At 39.9% G+C, this 20,186-nt stretch overlaps 2 protein-coding genes across 3 annotated transcripts; both read right to left on the bottom strand.

Moving 5' to 3' along the window:
• Positions 1-4,741: 4,741 nt before the first annotated feature.
• LOC131889131 (phytanoyl-CoA dioxygenase domain-containing protein 1 homolog) lies at positions 4,742-8,469 on the bottom strand. Its single transcript, XM_059238140.1, has 5 exons — positions 7,912-8,469; positions 7,683-7,841; positions 6,721-6,829; positions 5,972-6,223; positions 4,742-5,061 (listed from the first exon to the last, which is right to left on the bottom strand). Exons 1-5 carry the CDS (start codon positions 8,083-8,085, stop codon positions 4,886-4,888), a joined length of 870 nt encoding a protein of 289 aa, XP_059094123.1. The 5' UTR covers positions 8,086-8,469; the 3' UTR covers positions 4,742-4,885.
• A 2,964-nt stretch (positions 8,470-11,433) lies between these two features.
• Positions 11,434-15,704, bottom strand: LOC131888336 (glutamine synthetase-like). Of its 2 annotated transcripts, none has more exons than XM_059237173.1 (8): positions 15,659-15,704; positions 15,364-15,430; positions 15,101-15,222; positions 12,981-13,182; positions 12,542-12,905; positions 12,311-12,455; positions 12,060-12,232; positions 11,434-11,989 (listed from the first exon to the last, which is right to left on the bottom strand). In XM_059237173.1, exons 1-8 carry the CDS (start codon positions 15,687-15,689, stop codon positions 11,948-11,950), a joined length of 1,146 nt encoding a protein of 381 aa, XP_059093156.1. In that variant the 5' UTR covers positions 15,690-15,704; the 3' UTR covers positions 11,434-11,947. The 2 variants fall into 2 exon arrangements, with proteins under 2 accessions (XP_059093156.1, XP_059093157.1); XM_059237174.1 differs by lacking the exon at positions 15,659-15,704 and adding an exon at positions 15,522-15,592.
• Between the last annotated feature and the right edge of the window lie 4,482 nt (positions 15,705-20,186).

Genomic DNA, 20,186 nt, shown 5'->3' on the forward strand with positions numbered 1-20,186 from the left:
CTCACCCCCTTCAAGGGTACTCGAAAAATACGTAACATCCAGGCCACCAGAGTGCGCTTTCTAACCTTTTTTTTTGTTAGCTAGCAGCTGTATTGTCAGGACAGAGCATGGCGGACAAATTTAAACTGGAGGTCTTTCCAATTGTCGTCGAATACCCCGGTAGGCTTAGATCTCATTAAGAAACGGGGCTAAAACGATGATTTAGGCCTTAGCTTGGATGGGTTTTCACCCTCCATCCTTTCAAAGAGGCTACTGCTGATCATTTCCAGCCGTTATGCTCCAGCTTTCACCTATCTAATCGTTTATAATTCAAAATGATTGACATTGGAATTGAAGGATGTTGAAATAGTTGGCTCTTCTTCGCTCTTCAGAGGTTAAAACACCTATGATGCATTTTCAAGGAGTTCTTGTATGTTCCTGGCAACCACTGACATACAAATTAATTTTGAACTTTACGCGAACTCCCTACACTCATACTGTTTATTAGGGCAAGCTAAATTTCGCTGTTCGTCCAAGTTATATCACTTATTTAGCTCAAACTATACCTGAACAACGGCAAACTTGAATAGCAGAAAAAAACCGGGTTGACATGAATTTTTCTAGCTACAGCGTAAAAATTCCCATGTTCCTCCCTCTAGTTTTGAATATCTATGGCGAGTGAATCTGCCTGGCTTGAATAGCGTGACTAAGATTTTTTTTATTTACGGAGGGAAGGTACATTTCAATGTTTCTAAATTTACCGTTATGAAATTCGGGTACATTTGGCGGCGTATTTGACGAGTGTACCGTCCTCCACGAACAGAGCTTTGATCATAGGAACAACCCTGATGTCAGCACCATTCTTATTGAAACCAATATTTTCCCTTACAAATCATTTTGGTTCTAGGACCTAATGCAAGATGCAGAATCGGATGAACTGTTTTTTTGGAAAATGTGTTGGATATTTTCAACACATCTACACTTTTCTTATCAATCTATCAAGGAAAAATTTGAGATGCTGATTTTTCTTTGCAGGCGTAACCAAGAAATGATAATGAATAGTCGGTTATAAAAAAAGATAATTTTCAAGCTGATCAAAACCAAGGAAGAAAAAAATAATCATTTTTGTTCAGTTCATGATAAAATACAATGTGTTTGATTTGCTAGTTAATTTTGCTTATTGCACTCATTAGAGCCACTAACCATTACTAATGTATCATAATCCACCAACAAATGCAGAGCTCTGTAATAGGAACAAACAGGATTAAAAAACCTTTTGGTGACCTTTTAAAGGTTCCTATATCCAGATTTCTTTCTACGGTATGTCATTACTTTTAACCAAAAAGTGATGCGCTATAGAAATATTTTCTCATATGGTAAGTCAAGAATATATTTAGCCATCTATCACGGCTTATGGCTTTTAGTATAGACTGCCTGACTGAGTTGCCGTAGACAATCAACCCCTTGTAGAACATTATATATTTTCTTTTTCTTTACCACAGTAGCAGAAGATCATAAGAAAACAGTAAAAATGCGGCTGACCTTTCGTTCAAATTTTGATGAAGGTTCGTCGACCTACAGACTTCCTATTGGTTACAAAGAGGAAAGGTTCAATGCTTTTCGGCCTCAGTTCATACCAAACATGTGGTAATACCACGCCTACTACACTACATGATTGTAAGGCTTAATATTAAACATGTGGTTAAGAAAGTATTAACATGTACTCTCATATCGGCAGTCAACTGAATCTAATACGTTCAGAATCATGAAAAATGGTGAGTTGAATGTAGTATATACATTATACATATAACAATGCCAGAGGTCTCTTTGGAACAAAATTGGGGGATTGCTTGTCAGTAAAGAGCACCGAACTTTGCTTTCCTGTTACGCGAACTTGTTATAAACCCGTACAATGCAGAACATGATGGCCTTTCAAACATCTGCATCAAGGCCGTGCCCGTTGTGCACATGTTTTGAAACTTGGCAAATAAGCTGGAGTGGGAGTAATAATCATGTTTCAAGGACAGGTCCCCAAGAGATCCAGTAAATGGAACATTAGTTGGTAGAGTGACCTATTTTAGCTCCCAGGGAACCAAACGGAACTCGTTGCTTTGATTTAATTCCAGAAAGACATGGGTTGAATAATTTTAAGCACACGTTGTGGGGAAATATGTACAAGCAATCTTGATTGGCGTTGAAAGATACGCAGAAAACTCTGTGGAGTAACATAATTAAGAAAGGCAATGACTCTGCCTCCTGACTTTTTAACAGAGGGGAGAGCAAAAATATAATCAATTACACGATTACGAGACCAACTACTCCCACTTCCATTTTCGTTGGGGATGGTGAACATGACAAGGGACCATTTGGTCTATGAAATATCTCATGACAAGGTCCATTAATAGTACGATGGACAATTCTCTGAGTTCCTTGTGGGCCAAGCTCGATTGGCACCATGACTGATGTGAGTGGAACAAGAAGATTTGTTGGCAACCTGATTTGCTTCTTGGACTTGTGAAATTCTGTTTGTGCAAAGATGCATCATTCACTTCATATGGAAATTATGCAAGCTTTGAATGGATACTAACTAACCTGGCTTTTGGCATTCATTTCATATAGGGTACTCAACGACCATCAAGCAGTTGGTGCATGTAGATAACTGGGTCTAACCTACCTCCTGTTTTTTTTATTGAAATTAGCAAGATGTACATGAAGGTCTTCAATCTATGTTACAAAATGATAAGCAACTAGCAACAAGTTTGGAAAAATAAGCCTCATAAATTAATTTTATTTCCTCTCTCCTACTTCCGAAAACACACTTGTGAAATGCTAAAATGGCTTGCTTACCTTTGAAATACTAAAAGAGGCCTGACCTTCAAAAATGTTTGTTGCTTTGAAAGCGTCATATGTCAACTGTTATGCTGATAGAAATGGATGAAAAAAACGAAAATAGTCCATAAATAATTCGATTGCTCAAATCAAAACGAGAAAGAGGATGATTAGTCTTTTTTTATGGTTCACCATTCATTGATTTTGTATTTTTCTCAGGGAGATTCACTCTTTGACGGCCCGAGCAAGGTATTTGGTATTGATTTTGTGGTTCCCTTGAACACGCAAAGAACTGATTCCGAGTTCTCAAGAATAGGTTTGGATCTCTTGATTTCTTCTTATATGGTTTCCACTCGCAAACACTTAGAAGCTCTCGGATTAAATCTAAACTCTTGGTTCACGGTTTTTTAATATGATCCAATCCAAGAAAGGAAATCATATTCCAGGCGAGCCTGTATGATTCACCCTCAAGTCAAATACCAATCATTTGAAATGAAATGATGTATTCAATCTGTAGTTCGTTGACAAAGACCAATTATAAGAATTCAGTCTCACAGAAATACGTTCGGTGAGTTCTCCCAAAAACCAATAAGAAAGCTGTTATGAATTTACAAACGAATTAACCTTCTTTGTTGTAAACTCACTACAGTCAAATATCTACTTTAAATATTGTTGTGTGAACTCAGTTCAGATAATGTTGATTTGGATTGCTGTTTGTTTTTTTGTGTATTGAATGATCAGCGTTTTTCTCAAAAAGGGTTCGAACCAGGGATTACACAGTGGTCATTTTCAAATATTTCGCCAACTTGCTACTAACAAACTGGCCATAGAAATTCACTCGATTCACAACTCGCTTCATTTTGAATTACAGGTATAAATGCCCCGAGTGATTTTCTTAACAATATCATTCAATGATATTTTGAGACGGTATCAAGCTCGAAATGGATTCAACGAAACGTATTGCCTTCGACAAACTGGTTCCATGCATACACAGCCTTCACAAAAGGGAACACCGAAATCTGAGAGACAATCTAGGTCGTTATCGATGTGGTGGAATGCCGGGAACAATTTCAGGGGGGGGTCTGAACGCGACATTGTCGTATGTAATTGAATACTGTACGGCCGGTCGTGACAAAGATTAGTGCTGCTCGGGCACTTCTCTTCATTGTTCGGAGACATCAATCCAACCCAGACCACTCTTTGTTTCTCGAAATGTTGGAGAGGACGGAGACAATATCCTTAGACTTAGTTCTGTTGCTACTAGGTATGTAGTACGAAAAAATGACGTTGATGTTGTGTGGAGTACGTAAGAAGTCACTGAAAGACGGGCTGTTCCAAAAATATGTGAGAGGCCAGTCGATAAGATTACAATGAACGAGATAGTCAGATTGGATCAAGCTGGCCTTGGAACAGTCTCTTCACTTAACAATGGAACGGAAAGTGACGAGATTACTAAGGTCCAAACCAGGCTTTTTTTTCTTTTGGGAACCCAACGATAAATCTTGATCTCACCAAGATACACGCATTATCGAACGCTCCTTGTGGACCTAATCTATGGCTCTGCTCTCTTGAGCGAGTACTTAAATAATTGGAACATTTGTTATGGGTGGTATTGGGAAAAGGCCGATACTTGATAGTTATTTCGTTTGACACAACCAGTATGTGAGTCATATCGTGCTCAATGTGGTGAACCATTCACTCATTGTCATCTTTTGTTCCAATCCGAGTCAAATGGTCTTATTGTTCCCAACATAAGGGATCTTTTATTTCGATATAGAACTAAAATGCTTTTTTGCATGGCGATCGGACGGCGCTATTTTCAAATTCTTTCTCGGACATTCTGCATGAAAAGAATCTAGCTTTCCACTTAGACAACGTATTGCGTCTAAACCAACATACTCTAGTGAAATTTTTTCATTCCACAAACAATCCGAACCTATTCCAGAGGCTTTATTTCGATCTCAAAAGGGTCCTTTTTTTGCTTGCGCATGGGTACGCGAAACAGCGTTTTAGAATGAGAAAACAAGGCTCCAAGATGAAAATTTACGGTCCACGAGATCAGAACACATTTTAAAGTTTAGTTCTCGAAGAGAAACGGAAAAGGAAGCTCAGGGGTTGGTTGGAGCCAGTTATTTTTCGAGTATTGGCATCCGTCGGTTTCGACCATGTGGAACGTGTAGGCGTGACGTGGTTGGGTTGAATTATTGGCCTCGCTTTTGTGCAACACCTGCCCATGAATCAGTACCAGAGAACCTGTAAATCAATAAACAATTTGTTCAGATTGGAAGTAAGGATATTTGGAATACCTCATCGAGTGGAATACTAGGAAAATATTTTACAGTGAGTTCAGTTTTTGCACATGTACTCTGGTCAAAAGGCGAAAATGCCACTGGACGGCGATCTGAAGTCCCTCCATTTCACTTCTCTCAGACACGACGCACTCTCTTTGAAGTCGCAAGTCTGTCAAAGCTAATAAAATTTACTGAAACGAGGATCAGGGCAATTGGCTAACGCTGGGAAAATGAACCAACGAGGCTTGACTATAAATCACCAATGGTCGTGAAACTTTGACTTCAGATTTGGGTCCTTTTTCGCCCACCTCGTTTCGGTGAACTTTCAGATTCGCCTTCCTCTCTTTCCACATCAACGCTGACCAAATCCATTACCGAAATCTTGCCGAAAGGCTTATACGACAGCCGGTCGGTTCCCTTAAGTTGAAATCAGTGTGATTCGGGTTAAGTCTAATACAGCTCTGGGTTCCACCATGGTTTCCTCAAGAGAAGGCCAGAGAGAAAAAGGGTCTATATAATTCAAATTTTGGGTTTGTATTCAAGTCTGCGATTCCCTGTAAGGTACGTGTTGTCCAGCTTAGTCGGTTAAAACAGTGACAAGGCAGTCCGATCTCCTGGGCTGGACCATTAAATTTCCAGGAGGTCTTCACGGCTGGAACAAAACGCCCGTGTGTGCACTGACCAAATTTTGCTCAGGCCTCTGAGTATGGACCATGGATCACCGGGTGGCATTGACTCTTTTAAAATGCAGTGCACTCATCCGGTCTTCAAGGTCCCGTCTCCCTCAGCAAAGACCTTTTTTGACCAGACTCGCCTTTGGAACCAAGTTTGTGACCCGAGTTTCGATGGCTTTCGTGATCCAGCTAATTTACCTTTCTTAACGGGAGCAGCGACCCAAGCGGAGTCGTTAAAGGGCGGATTCTCCCCGTGAAATACCATCAAGGGCTCGTCGCTCATTTCCTTCTTGGGATTCCTGACAAAGTGTCGGGACACCTGGAGCTTGTGAGAGCCAGGGATGTACCACAAGCAACCATTCTCTAGTGTGGCGTCATCGATTGGGAACCAAAAGCCAACTAAATTCAAGGGGTCGTTCCGGAGGAAGGTTCCGTCTTGATGTGGTGTCACTGAAGCCAAAAAAGTATGTGCATTAATATTGCACCCAAAGGAGAGGCCGGTTGTACATATTGATAGAGATGAGGTGTCCAATTTTTATTTAAAAAGGTGTAAGCATAGAATTGGATTTTTTTTATTTTACTCAACAATCAATCGGAATAAGAGTGAAAGTAACATTTCATTTAAGTACATGCGTACAAATATTTTTTCTTGCAATAATTGGGAAGAACAATGAAAGATTAACAAATATTTAGTTAAAATGAAAAACATCGATAAAAAGAATGGATTTTCTTGTTTGCCACGTGAAATAGAATCAAAAGAATGCATAAAAAAGACTTTTTTACTTTCTTTGTAATGGTCTTTCACTTAGGAAATTATGGTAACCTGTCAAACAACAGAAGTCACACAATTCAGCAGGTTTGGCGCAAAATATCAGTTATTTGCTTTGCTTTGTCTGTTGTCGAAACTCGAAAGGCTTTGAATCATTGATGAATTAGGTTGGACTCACCTTCACTTCCAACGCGAGGTTGCTTAAATATATACATTCCTTGAACGACGACTGGTTTCTTTAGGCCAATACTGGATGCCACATCTTTCATCTTGGAACCAAACGTAATCTGAAATTGGAAAGAAAATTCATTTAACCACTTTAAAAACAAGACATTGGAGGTAGCGTTCTTGTTGACATTATTTTTAGATACAAGGACGAACCCCATGCTTTAGTTTCGTTAAAACTTTGACTTTTTCGAGGTAGTCTCGTGAGGAAATTTACAAAAAAAGTTCCTACGTCTCATCCATGCATTTGGGTTTCTTCATTGCTATCCTTTGGCCACATTCAAATATTGATTTGAGATTTCAATTTCGATTTCGTTGGCTTCATTGGGTAAATGTTTGCCGACCTTATCTTAGGTCCCAAGTTCGACGTAAATTGATATCGCCTCGCAAGAAAATGAATCTCCCCAGGGAATGGTTTTATAGCCCTAGTAAGAGTACCATGGGAAATCCAAATTCAAAATCCGTTCGTCAGAGGGTTAAGTCTAAAATAATCATCTAAATCTTGGGCTAATCGCTCTAACAGACGCTACCCAGTTGGTAAACAATCTCCGGAGTCTGTTTGCGCATATCACGTTCAGACAATTCAGGACGTGCATCAATCAATGTCACTATTTACATACTTTCAAGACAAATATTGTTCAAACAATGTTTAATGGAGAACAGAACAAAGCGATCATTCAGAGCATAATCAAGAATCAAGGACCAACTTGACCACCACAATCTCAATCCCGTTTATAGGAGGTACGTAGTTGGGAGACAAGTGCCCCTCCAAGGTAGACCGATGAAATCAGACAAGGAAGAAACACACTTCTTTTTTGTCTGGCCTCGTTCAAACCATTATTACTGACGCTGAGGACTGCAACATCTCATGCTCTACTGTGGGCCTAAAATAAATGCAAACCATATGAGAATTACCTTTTTGAAATTCGGCTCCAACCAATGGAGAGCGTGTCCAATCTTGTTCAGACAATCTTCCTTTGGCAACTTCAGCTCCAAAGTGTCCTCGTCAACTGTGTCTTTTTCAAAGAAGAAACGAATTTTGTCCCCAGACTCTAAGAAATAGTCATCCTTAGCCTGCAAGGGTAAGGCAATGCAGGAATTTACAATTAGTCCAAAAAAATCTTTCGTCTCGTCATTTTGATACCTGATTGTGAGATGTTGTCGAAAACACACCATGGTGCTCTTTAGGGTCCATTTCTCGCACCAGCTGAAGGCAGCTTTCCTTGAGGGTATTCACTTCGTCAATGCTGAGGACATCTTCAATCACAACCAATCCATCTCGAATAAATTGATCCAGCTTGGCTTGAGAAATAGCCATTTCGTAGGGGGTTCTCAAATGATCTCACTACAACTGGACCTGATGACACTTTCCGTATAACAGAGGTCATCTGGATTTGTTTCGGAACGGAGAACGAAACCGGATTTCATACATCACGTGTTAACGTATTTATTCTACCATTTCCTCAGCATCTTGGACTGATTTGAGAGATAATGAGAAAATGAACAGATTTTCCTGCAATTTATTGACGATTTATCAACCCTTTATGTTTGGCAGTTTCTTCTCGCATCTCTCTTTGGGACACGTCGTAGCGTATGATTCTCTTGTCAATATTTGTTTAGTTATTTGTTAGCCAGGAGTGAACAAGAATGACCTCATTTCTCATAACAATCTTGAGGAACTCCGCAATACAATCACTCAGGGAGGTCACTCATTAAAAATGAGAATCAATGGGACCTTCATCTTGGGGGAGAGAAACAACGCAATTGTTTGTCTTTGTTTACGACCATATCTGAAATGCTTTGATCCTCATCATTAAGGTTCGAAAGGAATTTCCAATTCATAGGTTAGTTGTGCTTGAAAGATTAACCCTGAAATCTGTTGAAGAAGTGCAAAAGCAGTAAATAAACACAGTGTCAAAGATTAACTTATGTGAGAGATAAAGAGTTTAGTCTTTTGGTGTCCAAGTCAAGGGAAAGTAAATCCCCCAAAAAGAACAGAAACCATATCTAACTTTGTAAAAACTTTCAGAGAGCCAACAGTAAGAAAATAACAAATTGGCTACCGTAACTTTCTCTAAAAGTTGTTCCACATAAGGTCTGGAAACTGAGGTTGCCTGCATCCACGGGAAGTACTTTCCGCTTTTGGTCAACATCACAACGCTTCATTCTCATTGAATGTGTGCTACATCCGTTAGTTTTGTCGCTTCCTTCCTAGAAATGACTGTTGGCTGTAAAATTAGCGACAATTGAGGACAAAAGAACCCCTCGTCCATTATTCTAATCTCGAGGGAAAACAATATCAAGGAGCCAGTTAATAGCGAAACTGCTGATCAATTCATTCTTTGCTCATACTCTTACAATGTTGGAATGTTTCTCACCATGGACAATCCATATAATCAGTCACAAATATTGGTATTCATTCTGATTGAACTCTTAATTGTGTCATGACCCAGATCTATGTATCTTTTTCAAATTCTTGTCTACTTCCAATTATAGGAAGGCAGTAGGAAACGATACGTCCTGATTCATAATTAAACTGGCTTACGTCATAGCTATCAAATTAAGAGTCAGGGCTTATCTATCCTATTTGCACCTAAAGTGTACCGCTGAATTGTTTTCATTTCAGAATCTCCCGCATTTGACAAAAAAAAAACGAGATTCGAATTTCGGATAGTCTGAAGGTTAATTCCTTTTCCTTAGATTGATTCTTAACCAGCCCAAAAAGATTTGTTGACCCTGAAAAGATAAAAGTGGAGATACGTCTTTCCGGTTTGCTTGTGCAAATACAGCCAAGAAAACTCCAAGGTTAACTTGAAGTACAAACTGAGGAACAAAAGCACTTCAATCGAATTGTGAAGCCAAAAGCCAGCGATCAACCAATTTTAGATTCGAAATTTCTTAGCCACCTCTTTGTTCAAACATAAGTCCTGAAGCATTTTTTTGTTGATAGACCATAAATACCCATGAAGTTAAAGTTCCAATTCAATCCCTTGTTCTTACACATTTAAGCTTACCTTTGATGGAAGCAAACTTCCTATACCTTATGGTGGAGACCCTCAATGTTAAGACGAAAGAGGTCATGTTCACCTGACCCAATTGGATAATCTGGTTGGTTGTCAATTGTAAAAGAACCGGGCGTAAAACTCTAAACTTGATTTTATGGATAGAAATGGACAGTCGCTGACACTCGTTGTCTTTATGGAATAGACTCACTATAAATGTGAATAAAACATATCTTAGCGAGCCTGCATCATGGAGTCGTACATTTTAGACGTTTAGCAATTGGGTCGATATAAATGTGATTTCGCACCTTTTTGGAACTGGCAAAATCTTAAGACGCATCCATCGCTTCATCCCGTCGATCCTCTTGGTTACTCACACTTTAAAACACCTTTTGGGAAATGCCCCAGAATCCAGAACAATAACTATTTGATGGGTTTCCCAAACTTGGCGCAGCCATTTTTCGTGTCACATGCAAAAACATCACTTCAATTCAAACGAGGTTTGAAATGCGTATGATGCTCTATGTTTTCAAACGAGGTTTGAAATGCGTATGATGCTCTATGTTTTCAAAAGCATCCACACACTTTGCTCCAATCAGATTGTAGGATCATCTTTATTGACCATAGAAGTCTAATGTGCGTTTTGAGAGCATCTTCAATTCCTCAAGAATCCAGGGTGGTTCGAACAATGAAGTCCACTTCTCTTCTTTCGCGGGCTCCATCATTGTTCAAATTGCTTTGTCAGATATTCGTAGGGAATGTCATTGATGTATGTAGTAGGTTTTCTAGTCAGTCTTGGACAAGTTTTTGACCAAAATTCCAGAACAAGCCCAATATTCAAGGGCTATCCTGATTCGCCAATTTTCATTCCTTGAATGATGAGATATCATACAGATGCAAAGTTATGCAAGAATTAAAAATTGTTCATCCTGAAACACTGAGAATCATAAACTCAGTAAAGGTAAGTTAGCTCTCAAAACAAGTTTGAAATAGAGAAGCATTAACATACGAAGTTTGGTAGATTATTCGGCTCGGTTCATATTCATGGGCTGATTGAGTACCCGTTGTGAAGAGTTGTGAAAAGCTATGATGGGTTATTATTTGTTCCCTTGTCGTAAGAGGTTCAAAAATTCGGGGATGAACCACCAATTTGACTTGAAGATTTCAAGTTTTCATTTGCACCCTTTGGTGCCGCATAAAGATTTGAGGCGACTCTTTCGTTGAGGATGAATGAGATGGGGGAAAACTAGTTCTGGGGTTATTCACGATCATAACAAACGTTTCAATTGCATCTTTCAGGGTAACATATTGATTCTGTCAAAATCAAGATGAAAAGACGAGCGCTTAAAGAGCTTGTTCAAATCAAGCCGTTTATCAAAGATTATATTGAAATTTAGATGATTAACGAATTCAAGAAGGCTCACAGATCAAACCAAATTGAATTGTATCACAAGATCTCCACGTAAGGTTACATGCATAAAGCAATGACTTGCAAATCCCGAGATGCCTTTAAAAGCAAACAGGTTACCGAAAGGATGAACATATTTTTACAAGTTCTTCCAACCGTTCAAGTTCAGTCTCATTTGTGCAATCACTTTGGGTGTAGTTCGATACCTAATCTCAGTCGACATCATTTAAAGGAAAGGCACAATGCACCTAAGGGATTTGTTTCATTTTTTTATTAAACACATTCATGTACTATTATATCACTATTGGGGTCATATTTAGGCATGAAGTTGGCAAACAGTTTCAACATCTATGTCACGAAGATTTTTTTTGATTGTTTAATTTTCATCATGATACACGAGGGTTAGGAAAAGATTGAGGCAGGTTCAACCTCATTCGGAAGAACAGTAGATTGAGGAGAGTAAATGCAAGGATCAACGGCAAACTCGAAGATTATGCATCTCAGTGTCTCGAGTCGACTTGGTCAATCGGAGCGCTTTAAGATCAAAATCCAAACTGAATTCTGTTCTTAAACTCTTGCGTGTGCGTTGTTGATTTAGTGGCACAAAAAAGGTGTGTGCGGCGATTGCGTTTTGGGCGTGGGTGAATGTATGTAGGTGTGTATGGGCGTGTGTGGGGCTGAAGAAATAGTCGAGGCATTTCATTCGCGTTCTTGGGCTGTGCAATAGTTGAGGAACAAAGAATGAGTGGTTGTTCCGGAAGTTACGGATTCTATTCGTCCAGGCAACAAGTCTTGACCATGACACCAGTCACCTACAATTCAGAAAAGATACGTCAACCATGTTCAGAGTCAGAGACATCAAGTTTGAGATGGAGATTTTACCTGGTAGGGATCGCAATTGGATGAGGGCCTACGGTCCTCCAAATATCCCTTGCGCTCCTCAGCACAACCACGAGGAATTCGAATGGAGCAACCACGGTTGGCAACGCCAGCCGAGAAATCGTGAATCGACGAGGTTTCATGAAGACCGGTCAAACGACGCTCATTGTCCTTGCCTAGTAATCATAATAATGAAAGAGAAGGAAAAGGTCAGTTTCAATCCCTGGAAAACACAAAAGACCAATTGTAATCACCTTCATTGGGATCATAAGCCTTGATATGTCTGATGTGATGTCTCGACAGCTTGTCAATGGCTTTCTCGATTTCAGTGAGACCGTTCTCCTCCCTCATCTTCAAGGTTGAGAAGTTGGTATGCGCACCGGCTCCGTTCCAGTCACCCTGAATTGAGAGAGCAGGATGAGTCAAACTAGCCAAACTAGTAAGCACGAACGGGCAGTTATGGAAGTGAGGTGAAAAAGACCTACCTGCATAGGCTTGGGGTCCATTGAAACGACGACGCCGAATTCTTCAGCCACTCGATGGATCAAGAATCGAGCCATCCACAAGTCATCACCCATTTCGATACCCTCACAGGGTCCCACTTGGAACTCCCATTGGGCGGGCATGACCTCGGCATTAGTCCCCGAGATGTTCACGCCCGAGTACAAGCAAGTGCGATAATGAGCCTCAACAATGTCACGACCATAGACTCGGTTAGCTCCAACGCCACAGTAATAGGGTCCCTGGGGTCCGGGGAAGCCGTTCTTTGGCCAACCAAACGGATGTTGATCTTGGTCAAGGAGAGTATACTCTTGTTCAATACCAAACCAGGGCTTCTGATCCTTTACCCTAGAGAGTAAGTGTAAGGAATTATTGCAAGATCGTTCCCCTGTTGTATTCGAATTCTATTTCGACTTTATTTACCTCTCCATAAGTTCGTTGCAAGCCATTCGGTGGTTTGTTTCCGTGGGTTTCTTGTTGTACTTGTAAGTCTCACACAATACCAACTTATTGTCCCCAAGGCGGAAGGGATCCCTGTATAGGGCGACGGGATAGAGGTAGACATCGGAATTGCAGCCATCGGCTTGTCCAGTAGAGCTGCCATCGAAATTCCAAATGGGAAGTTCTGAAAACGTAAATGAATTAATGCCATTGCCAATCTTACTCAAGACTCAAGCGATATCATGAAAAACGCATACTCTTATTTTGTACAGAATGATCCCAATTATTTTTTGCCGATTCAGTTGGGTAATGCAGATAGTAAGTAAATGCATTTTGTGAATCAAAAGATTCCTCTTACAAATTCAAACTTTGTTCTTACATCAAGACGTCAATCAATGCATGTGTTTGCCTCCAGTGACAGGCAAGTATAGATTACTCATAAATACATAGAATTAGGAGAACATGCCATTTGGTTTTTTTACTTCATAATGATTGATTCGTGTCCAAAGTTGTTAGTAGGGGGCTAAATGTGTACGTCAGTCGCCCTTACGCATTGCCGTACACATTTCTACCTGCTCATTGGATGGTTTGAAAGGTTCAACCTGCATACTAACACATGCACTCTCCCATGCCATTTAATTGAAGTTATGGTACGCCGTACCATATACACCAAAAGGATCGAGGTTTTCATGGCCACACAAAGTTGCCCCGGGTGATTGAGCCGAATATTCCATCTTTGGCCGAGGTATTTTCAACCTGTCCAGGATATCTCTTCAGAATTGACCAGAGATGGGACGGCCCGGCGATCACGACTTGAAAAGCTGATCTTAACCCCTGTGACGTCAATGGCGTGCTTCATGTTGGCATTTGGCACCCCAGAGCGTTGGGAGCCGACGCCACATCTTAAGGTTACTACCAAAGCTAAAAAAATCTAGGTTCTTGTGACGTCAATGGCGTACTTCCAGTAGAAATCTAGCGTCTTAGGTTGGTGCATAGTACTTTACGATTGGTGCCACTTCTGAATGGATGCTAATGGAAAACATATTTTTGGCGAGCGACTTCAGCTGCAAACTATTTAGAGTCCAGTTTAATCTTAAGATCTCGCCCGAAACATGTTTGGTTTGAAGTCTACTCGTTATTTTCTAAACGGAACAATCTGCTCAGGCTTGAGTTTTATATGTTTGCGAATTTGTACGGCGTTGGCAGGCAGCTGTACTGAGGGAGGGAAGCTTTTCTTGGCTCACAGCAGAGAACTGGTTTCAATATTTCTGGCGTGAATGGAAAATATAGTGTACTTTACTTTGAGGCTTCTGATCGTCGGACCCTCTTACTATCAAAGTCTATAATCTAGGGCTAAAGTTACGCATCACATCATTTCCGTGTACATGCAGTCCACAATAACAAACATAAACCGGACACTTCCAGTTTTCGTCCGATACATGCGAAGATATTATTAGACCAGCGATAGATGAAGTGGACGGCATGGTACAAATATGTTTGAAAGAGATCACTCATTAGTAGCATGGACACTGGATTTATCCCGTTGTTTTTTTCCCGCACATGAGACGATGTCCTGCCCCTGGGAAGAATATTTCCACCAAGAAATATTCAAGTATCCAAGTTTTGAAGTGTTCCACCGAGCAAAGAACGAAGAGTACAAAATTTGCTTTCCTAAATATTTCCGGGAAGGTCTCCTTTGTTGGGGAAAAGAATGTCTTCCTCTCAATGTTCTTCTGATGCTTTTTAACATACAGATTGACACTTGTGACCTTTTCAATACCTTTTAATTAGAGCGAGATGTTACTAGGCAAAAATTGGAGCATGACTCTCTGACTAAACGGTCATTCAAACTCGAGCCCAAAAATCCGACGTTGCCCACAAAAACATGGAGTGAATCCCCGTGGCAGGTAGGGCAAACAAAGCGTCTGACGAAATGTTTCCATAACTTAACAAAGAAATCGATCGACCTCTCCTACGTTCTCTCTCTCTTTCTCTTCTCTTCCTACTCCCCCCACCCACGCACCTCCCCCTCCAACCCTTTAATCTAGATTTGCGTCGCAAATAAATGCTGGAGAAATCAAATTTGAGATTGACAGGATTACCTTTGGGGGTTTTGGGAACGAAATCGACGGTCCTAGATTTGGCACGGAGATGCTCGCCACTACCATCAATCCAAACGTACATGCATTGCACTTTGTCCTTGGGTTGTTGGAGTTTTAAATACCTGCAACGAGAAAGTAATCGATCTTTAGTTGGGTCCAATTGTTTTTGTGTGCATAAGCTATGTTTATCAATTCTCTGTAGCTAAGCCTTAAGTGGAAGTGCACCTATTGGGCTTTAGTACTATTATAGATGGTACACTCACCGTTCCAGGACAACCTTGTTGGTGGCTCCGTTAAAATTCATTTTCTCGCTAGAAGTGGCGAATTCCTCTGAAAAGAAAGAGACACGACGAGTTCAGAATTCGTTCAGCGACAAAGAAGCTTCCCTTAGGACCTCTGATTTTATAGATCAGCCCCTCACCTATACAAGAACAGGAATGAACACAAATTAGAATCTACAGAGAAAATCACACGTATCTCGGGGGAGGGAAGATTGCCCCGCTCCTTGCGTACCCAAACACCCGCCCTAGCACCACCTATGTGAAGACATGAACGCACCCGCCGACGTTCCGTCCCTTCCCTCGATCATGAGTGAGCGCCCGGAAAGAAATGAACTCACGTGTCCCCCATCAGTGTTTCCATAGATTGGGTGACTCTCACGAAATTTGCGGTATTAACGGGCATTTATCTGAGGGCACTCGAGCACTGACCCTTACGAGCTTCGCTTAGGAGGTTTCACAACATTCTGGGTGGTAAGGAATCGTTGGCACGACTGAGAAGAAATTGTTGTGGAACGCAATTTCCCACAAAGTGGAACACAGAAAGGGAAAAGCTTGTTAATGAGTGACAGATTAATTAGCGGCGTGTGTCAACGGATGGGTTATCAACCGTCCAAAAGAGTTAGGCCATCTGGCAATATTTATCACCTGCGAAGTTCTTTAGAATTGACATCGAACAACTAGCCATGCTGAATTGATCATTATATTGATAATGATTATTATGATTGGTCTTGGCAAACGTTCACCTTCAGTAAGGCTAGAATTTCTTAAGAACTTAGGGATGCTGTCCATATATACATGACTTTTCGGATAGCCCTATCTTATTCTGAGCTTGTATCACAAAAAGGCTTGCTTAGAATTTATAAACTTAACTTTCGTGCAGATGTTCACGCATTTTGTCTGAAACTTTCTGGAAGCTCTGAGACCTTAGTTCATGCACAAAGTCCGAGCCAGGAGGAATGCAACAAGTGCAAGAAGGCCCCGTCAACGAGAACCGGGACTAGGAAACACTTCTTCAGTACTCCACCACGTAATACTCCTAAGTACTGGACCACGGCTGCGTAGAACCGTCAATATTAGAGAGCAGGAGTGTAGGTGATTTACCTTTTTGATTAAACAAAAGTGGAATTTAAAAGACACAAATTTGGCTATGAATATACTGCAACAGGGTCGTGATCGAAAATGACAATCCACAAAAAAACCATTTAATGCAATCCTTTGCTTAGTCATTGTCACTTAATTGTTCCATGTGTCTTTTTGGGTTTGGAGTGCTGGGACAAGGGAATGACCCACATGTCTGGTCACCGTTGCCAGCCTTCACAGCATTCCATGTCTTAATCCGTTATCAGGTTGTGCTAGTGATTGCGGTTAAGGTTGAAAATCATCCAATTGAGGAAGGTAGAGAAGCAGAGTCAAACCAAGGACCTTTGTTTTGCCAGGAAATCTCTCTAGCCGCTCCACCACGTCTGCTCCCAAAATAGATGAGGATCAAAATTTCTTGAAAATCTTGTTTTTTTTTGTCCATGGGGCATTTTCCTTAAGGTATGTGGAATTGTGATGGTGGTTGTCAATTTCGTAAATATCGTTTCCCTCAAATATTCTTAGGGAGTATGTAGATTTTGATCCTGTAGTAGGATTTAAGTTATACTTGCACAAGTTTTTGACCAAAATCCCAATGAACCGTAGATTCAAGAGCAGGTCCGCCCACTCTAGTTTGTTGGTCAATCAGATAATAAATGAATATAAAGTTCAGTAAAATGTATCAGGCTTTCTTCTCTCATTGCTGGGAATTCCATTCCCTTTGATGGGGTAAGGAAGTGCGAAAAATGTGAGCCTGAGAGTTTGTCATAAAAGATTCAATCAATTATTTCATTGGAATAATTGTGACCTCATCTTGAGAGATAAATTGCCAAAAGATTTTCACATTGCAAAAATGATACCAAAACAAAACAACAATGACTTATTTCCTAAACTTGATTTTATCTTTTTTTGGCTTGAGTGGACAGTGCAAAAAACTTGTCTCTACATTTCATTTCTTTCAATATTCATTCCGGCCTAAGCAATGTTTTTAGCTAGCAGCACAAATTACTATTTTCAAATTCCTCTCCTAGTTGGAAGATGCTAGACACAACTATGGTCCGTTGGATAAGCAGAATCTTTTTTTTGTTGCTTATCCTGGCATTTGTCATAGGTTTAAGGTTCATTGCAAGGAGATTGGGAGTAACACAGATTAATTAGTCTTCAGATGGCAGAGGGATTGACTAACCACAAGGTCAAATGTGCATGTTGATTAAGCACAATTTTGGCTTTGTTTGTTAGATACTGCTTTATTTGACAAGTTCAGTTCATCCATGAATGGTAAATTCATCAAGCCAAAATGGAGAATACTTTAAACCTTTAAATGATTTTAGAAAAAATAAACTAATGGACTAATCATGTGCAATGTAAAAAGACTCTAACAAAACTACATGCATAATACTTGAACAAAGCACATGGCTTCAAAGGATGTGTGTAGCAATTATATTTTTCCCTTGCCCATCAAACTTCTTAGGTTTCAATTGATCAGTCAAGCTAATGAATCACATTTATATTTGTTCCCTGTGGTCGACAAGCGTCTGTTTTTGTTTAATCTGGTTTGTACAGAATCTAGAATCGAGCGATTCCCAACATGAACTAATCTCAGCATGCACGTTTTTGATACATGTTGTTCCCATCATGCAAGGTTCACAGTCCAATGGTGGAAACCTAGCAACGTTTTTTGTAGTTATCAAAAAACATGAAACCTGGCAACACTTGTTACTACCTGACATTTGTCTTCACTTTAACTCTGAATCATCGCTGCAAATAATAACTTATGAAGATGCTTTGTTTCTAGTAAAACATATCAAACCTCTCGGTAAAACAGCTTGCTCTTGCTATAAGGCCCGAGGGAAACACCGCCCTCTTTAGGACGTCTCCGAAGTCAAACTTGATCGCTGACAAAGGGATGTGTGGCAACACAACATCCCCACTTCTATTCAGTACATTTGTTTACGATACACTAAGTTTGAACCAACAAGGCCTTATTTCCTTGGAGTCACCCTTAGCTTGAACTGATATGTACTTCGTCGCCTTAAGGTACAGTTCTCGTGAACAGCCAAATCTGCAGGGACGTTTCGAGCACACATGGTGAAGAACAGAAAAATCCAGGTTGTCAAAAAACGTGTATTTTTATGAACAGCTTGGGGTTCACCAGTGCGTTAAAAGTCTTTTTTGTGGAGCGAATAATTGCTCTAATAGGTAATTCCTCGGTCCCATTGATTCTTGTTTACAAGTTTCATTTAAAGCGTCTAGACTTCCAGAACACATGGTGAAGAACAGAAAAATCCAGGTTGTCAAAAAACGTGTATTTTTATGAACAGCTTGGGGTTCACCAGTGCGTTAAAAGTCTTTTTTTTGTGGAGCGAATAATTGCTCTAATAGGTAATTTCTCGGTCCCATTGATTCTTGTCTACAAATTTCATTTAAAGCGTCTAGACTTCCAGAAGATCAGTCTAAGATAAACTACATTGATTCACAATTAGCGGCATAAATAGTTTTTGATAAAGTTGGACCACTTGGCAACATGCAATATGGCCTAACCTGAGCATAAGCAACGACATAAGTATGACATTTGACTTTGGAATGAGATTTGAATAGTGTGCAGATAAATTTGATTGATTGGGATTCGAAAAACTACAATCCATCTTCTGAACTTCTATTTGCATTCTGGCTGTTGATCATGTTTCTTGAGTTCAAAATTTAGTATTAGAAGGCTAATCCATGATGTTGAGTGAGTTCTTTTGATTCGGGTTTAATCAAAAGGGGGACAATAATCCTCTATTGACAATGTTTCAATGATCGCCAAAGTTCAAATTAATCGATGAAAGAGACGTTTCAGAAGCATACAAAGAACAAGGATGCACTATTAAGAGGGATTTCGTAAGATGAAATGAACTTCCTTTTCGTTTCTCATTTGCACATGCCCCAATATTGACCCACATTGAGAAAAGAATGAAAGCTTGGAAATGGAGAAAAATGATCGAAACGACTTCGTACTTGTACAGATGTTCAATTGGAATGGCTGTAAGATCACTGGACAACAAGCAAAACAACATACTTTTCCCTGAATTGCCAGCTATAAAAATTAAGTTGAAGAGGTTGCCAAAGCCGGTTCTCGGAACTTTTGGCATTTTTCAGTGTCCAATCTATTTGGGATAAAGCGGTTTTTGCAAAATATAAGGTCCAAAAGTGTGCATTGGTATAAAAAAGGTATCCCTTTCATAAATTTGTCTGTATGGAGTTCTATTTAAGACTGGAGAGAAAACTGACACCTGGAATAATTCTTCCATTCTACTACAAAATCATCGATATAGGTTCAAAAAAGGAAGTTTCAAAGCAAATGTTTTTGAAAGGAGGACTCCAGGCCATCGTTACAATTGTACCCATGGTGTCGTACATCCTAAAATAAGCCATGCATTTTCTTGCCCCCGATTTTCGAGGGGAGTTCAAGCAAATGCAGAAAACGTTTTCATTCAATTTTTCTAGTGAGAAAACGATTCAAACATGATGATTCTGGTATGTGTACTTATGCTTTTTTTGTCTTTGAAAGCTATCCTTGCTTTAGCATTTGGGGCCCATTTGAAGATATGCTTTCCCCAAAACGAATAAATAAATAACTTTTTCGTGAATTCATTTTTTTATGCTACGCTTAATTTGTCTTTGATGTGAAGTTAATAATAACAATAATAATAGTCTTTACTTCTGATCCGCCAACTCTAATTTGTTGT

Source organism: Tigriopus californicus, chromosome 10 (genome assembly GCF_007210705.1).
Source record: "Tigriopus californicus strain San Diego chromosome 10, Tcal_SD_v2.1, whole genome shotgun sequence".
NCBI lineage: Eukaryota > Metazoa > Arthropoda > Copepoda > Harpacticoida > Harpacticidae > Tigriopus > Tigriopus californicus.

Coding starts and splice junctions, on each gene's coding strand:
- LOC131889131 (XM_059238140.1), bottom strand. CDS start 8,085: ATGGCTATTTCTCAAGCCAAGCTGGATCAATTTATTCGAGATGGATTG. Junction 7,842..7,911: donor CGACAACATCTCACAATCAG/GTATCAAAATGA, acceptor TTACCCTTGCAG/GCTAAGGATGACTATTTCTT. Junction 5,062..5,971: donor CGCTGCTCCCGTTAAGAAAG/GTAAATTAGCTG, acceptor ATTGATTTACAG/GTTCTCTGGTACTGATTCAT.
- LOC131888336 (XM_059237173.1), bottom strand. CDS start 15,689: ATGATCGAGGGAAGGGACGGAACGTCGGCGG. Junction 12,906..12,980: donor TGCAACGAACTTATGGAGAG/GTAAATAAAGTC, acceptor CTTACTCTCTAG/GGTAAAGGATCAGAAGCCCT. Junction 12,233..12,310: donor GGCTTATGATCCCAATGAAG/GTGATTACAATT, acceptor TATGATTACTAG/GCAAGGACAATGAGCGTCGT.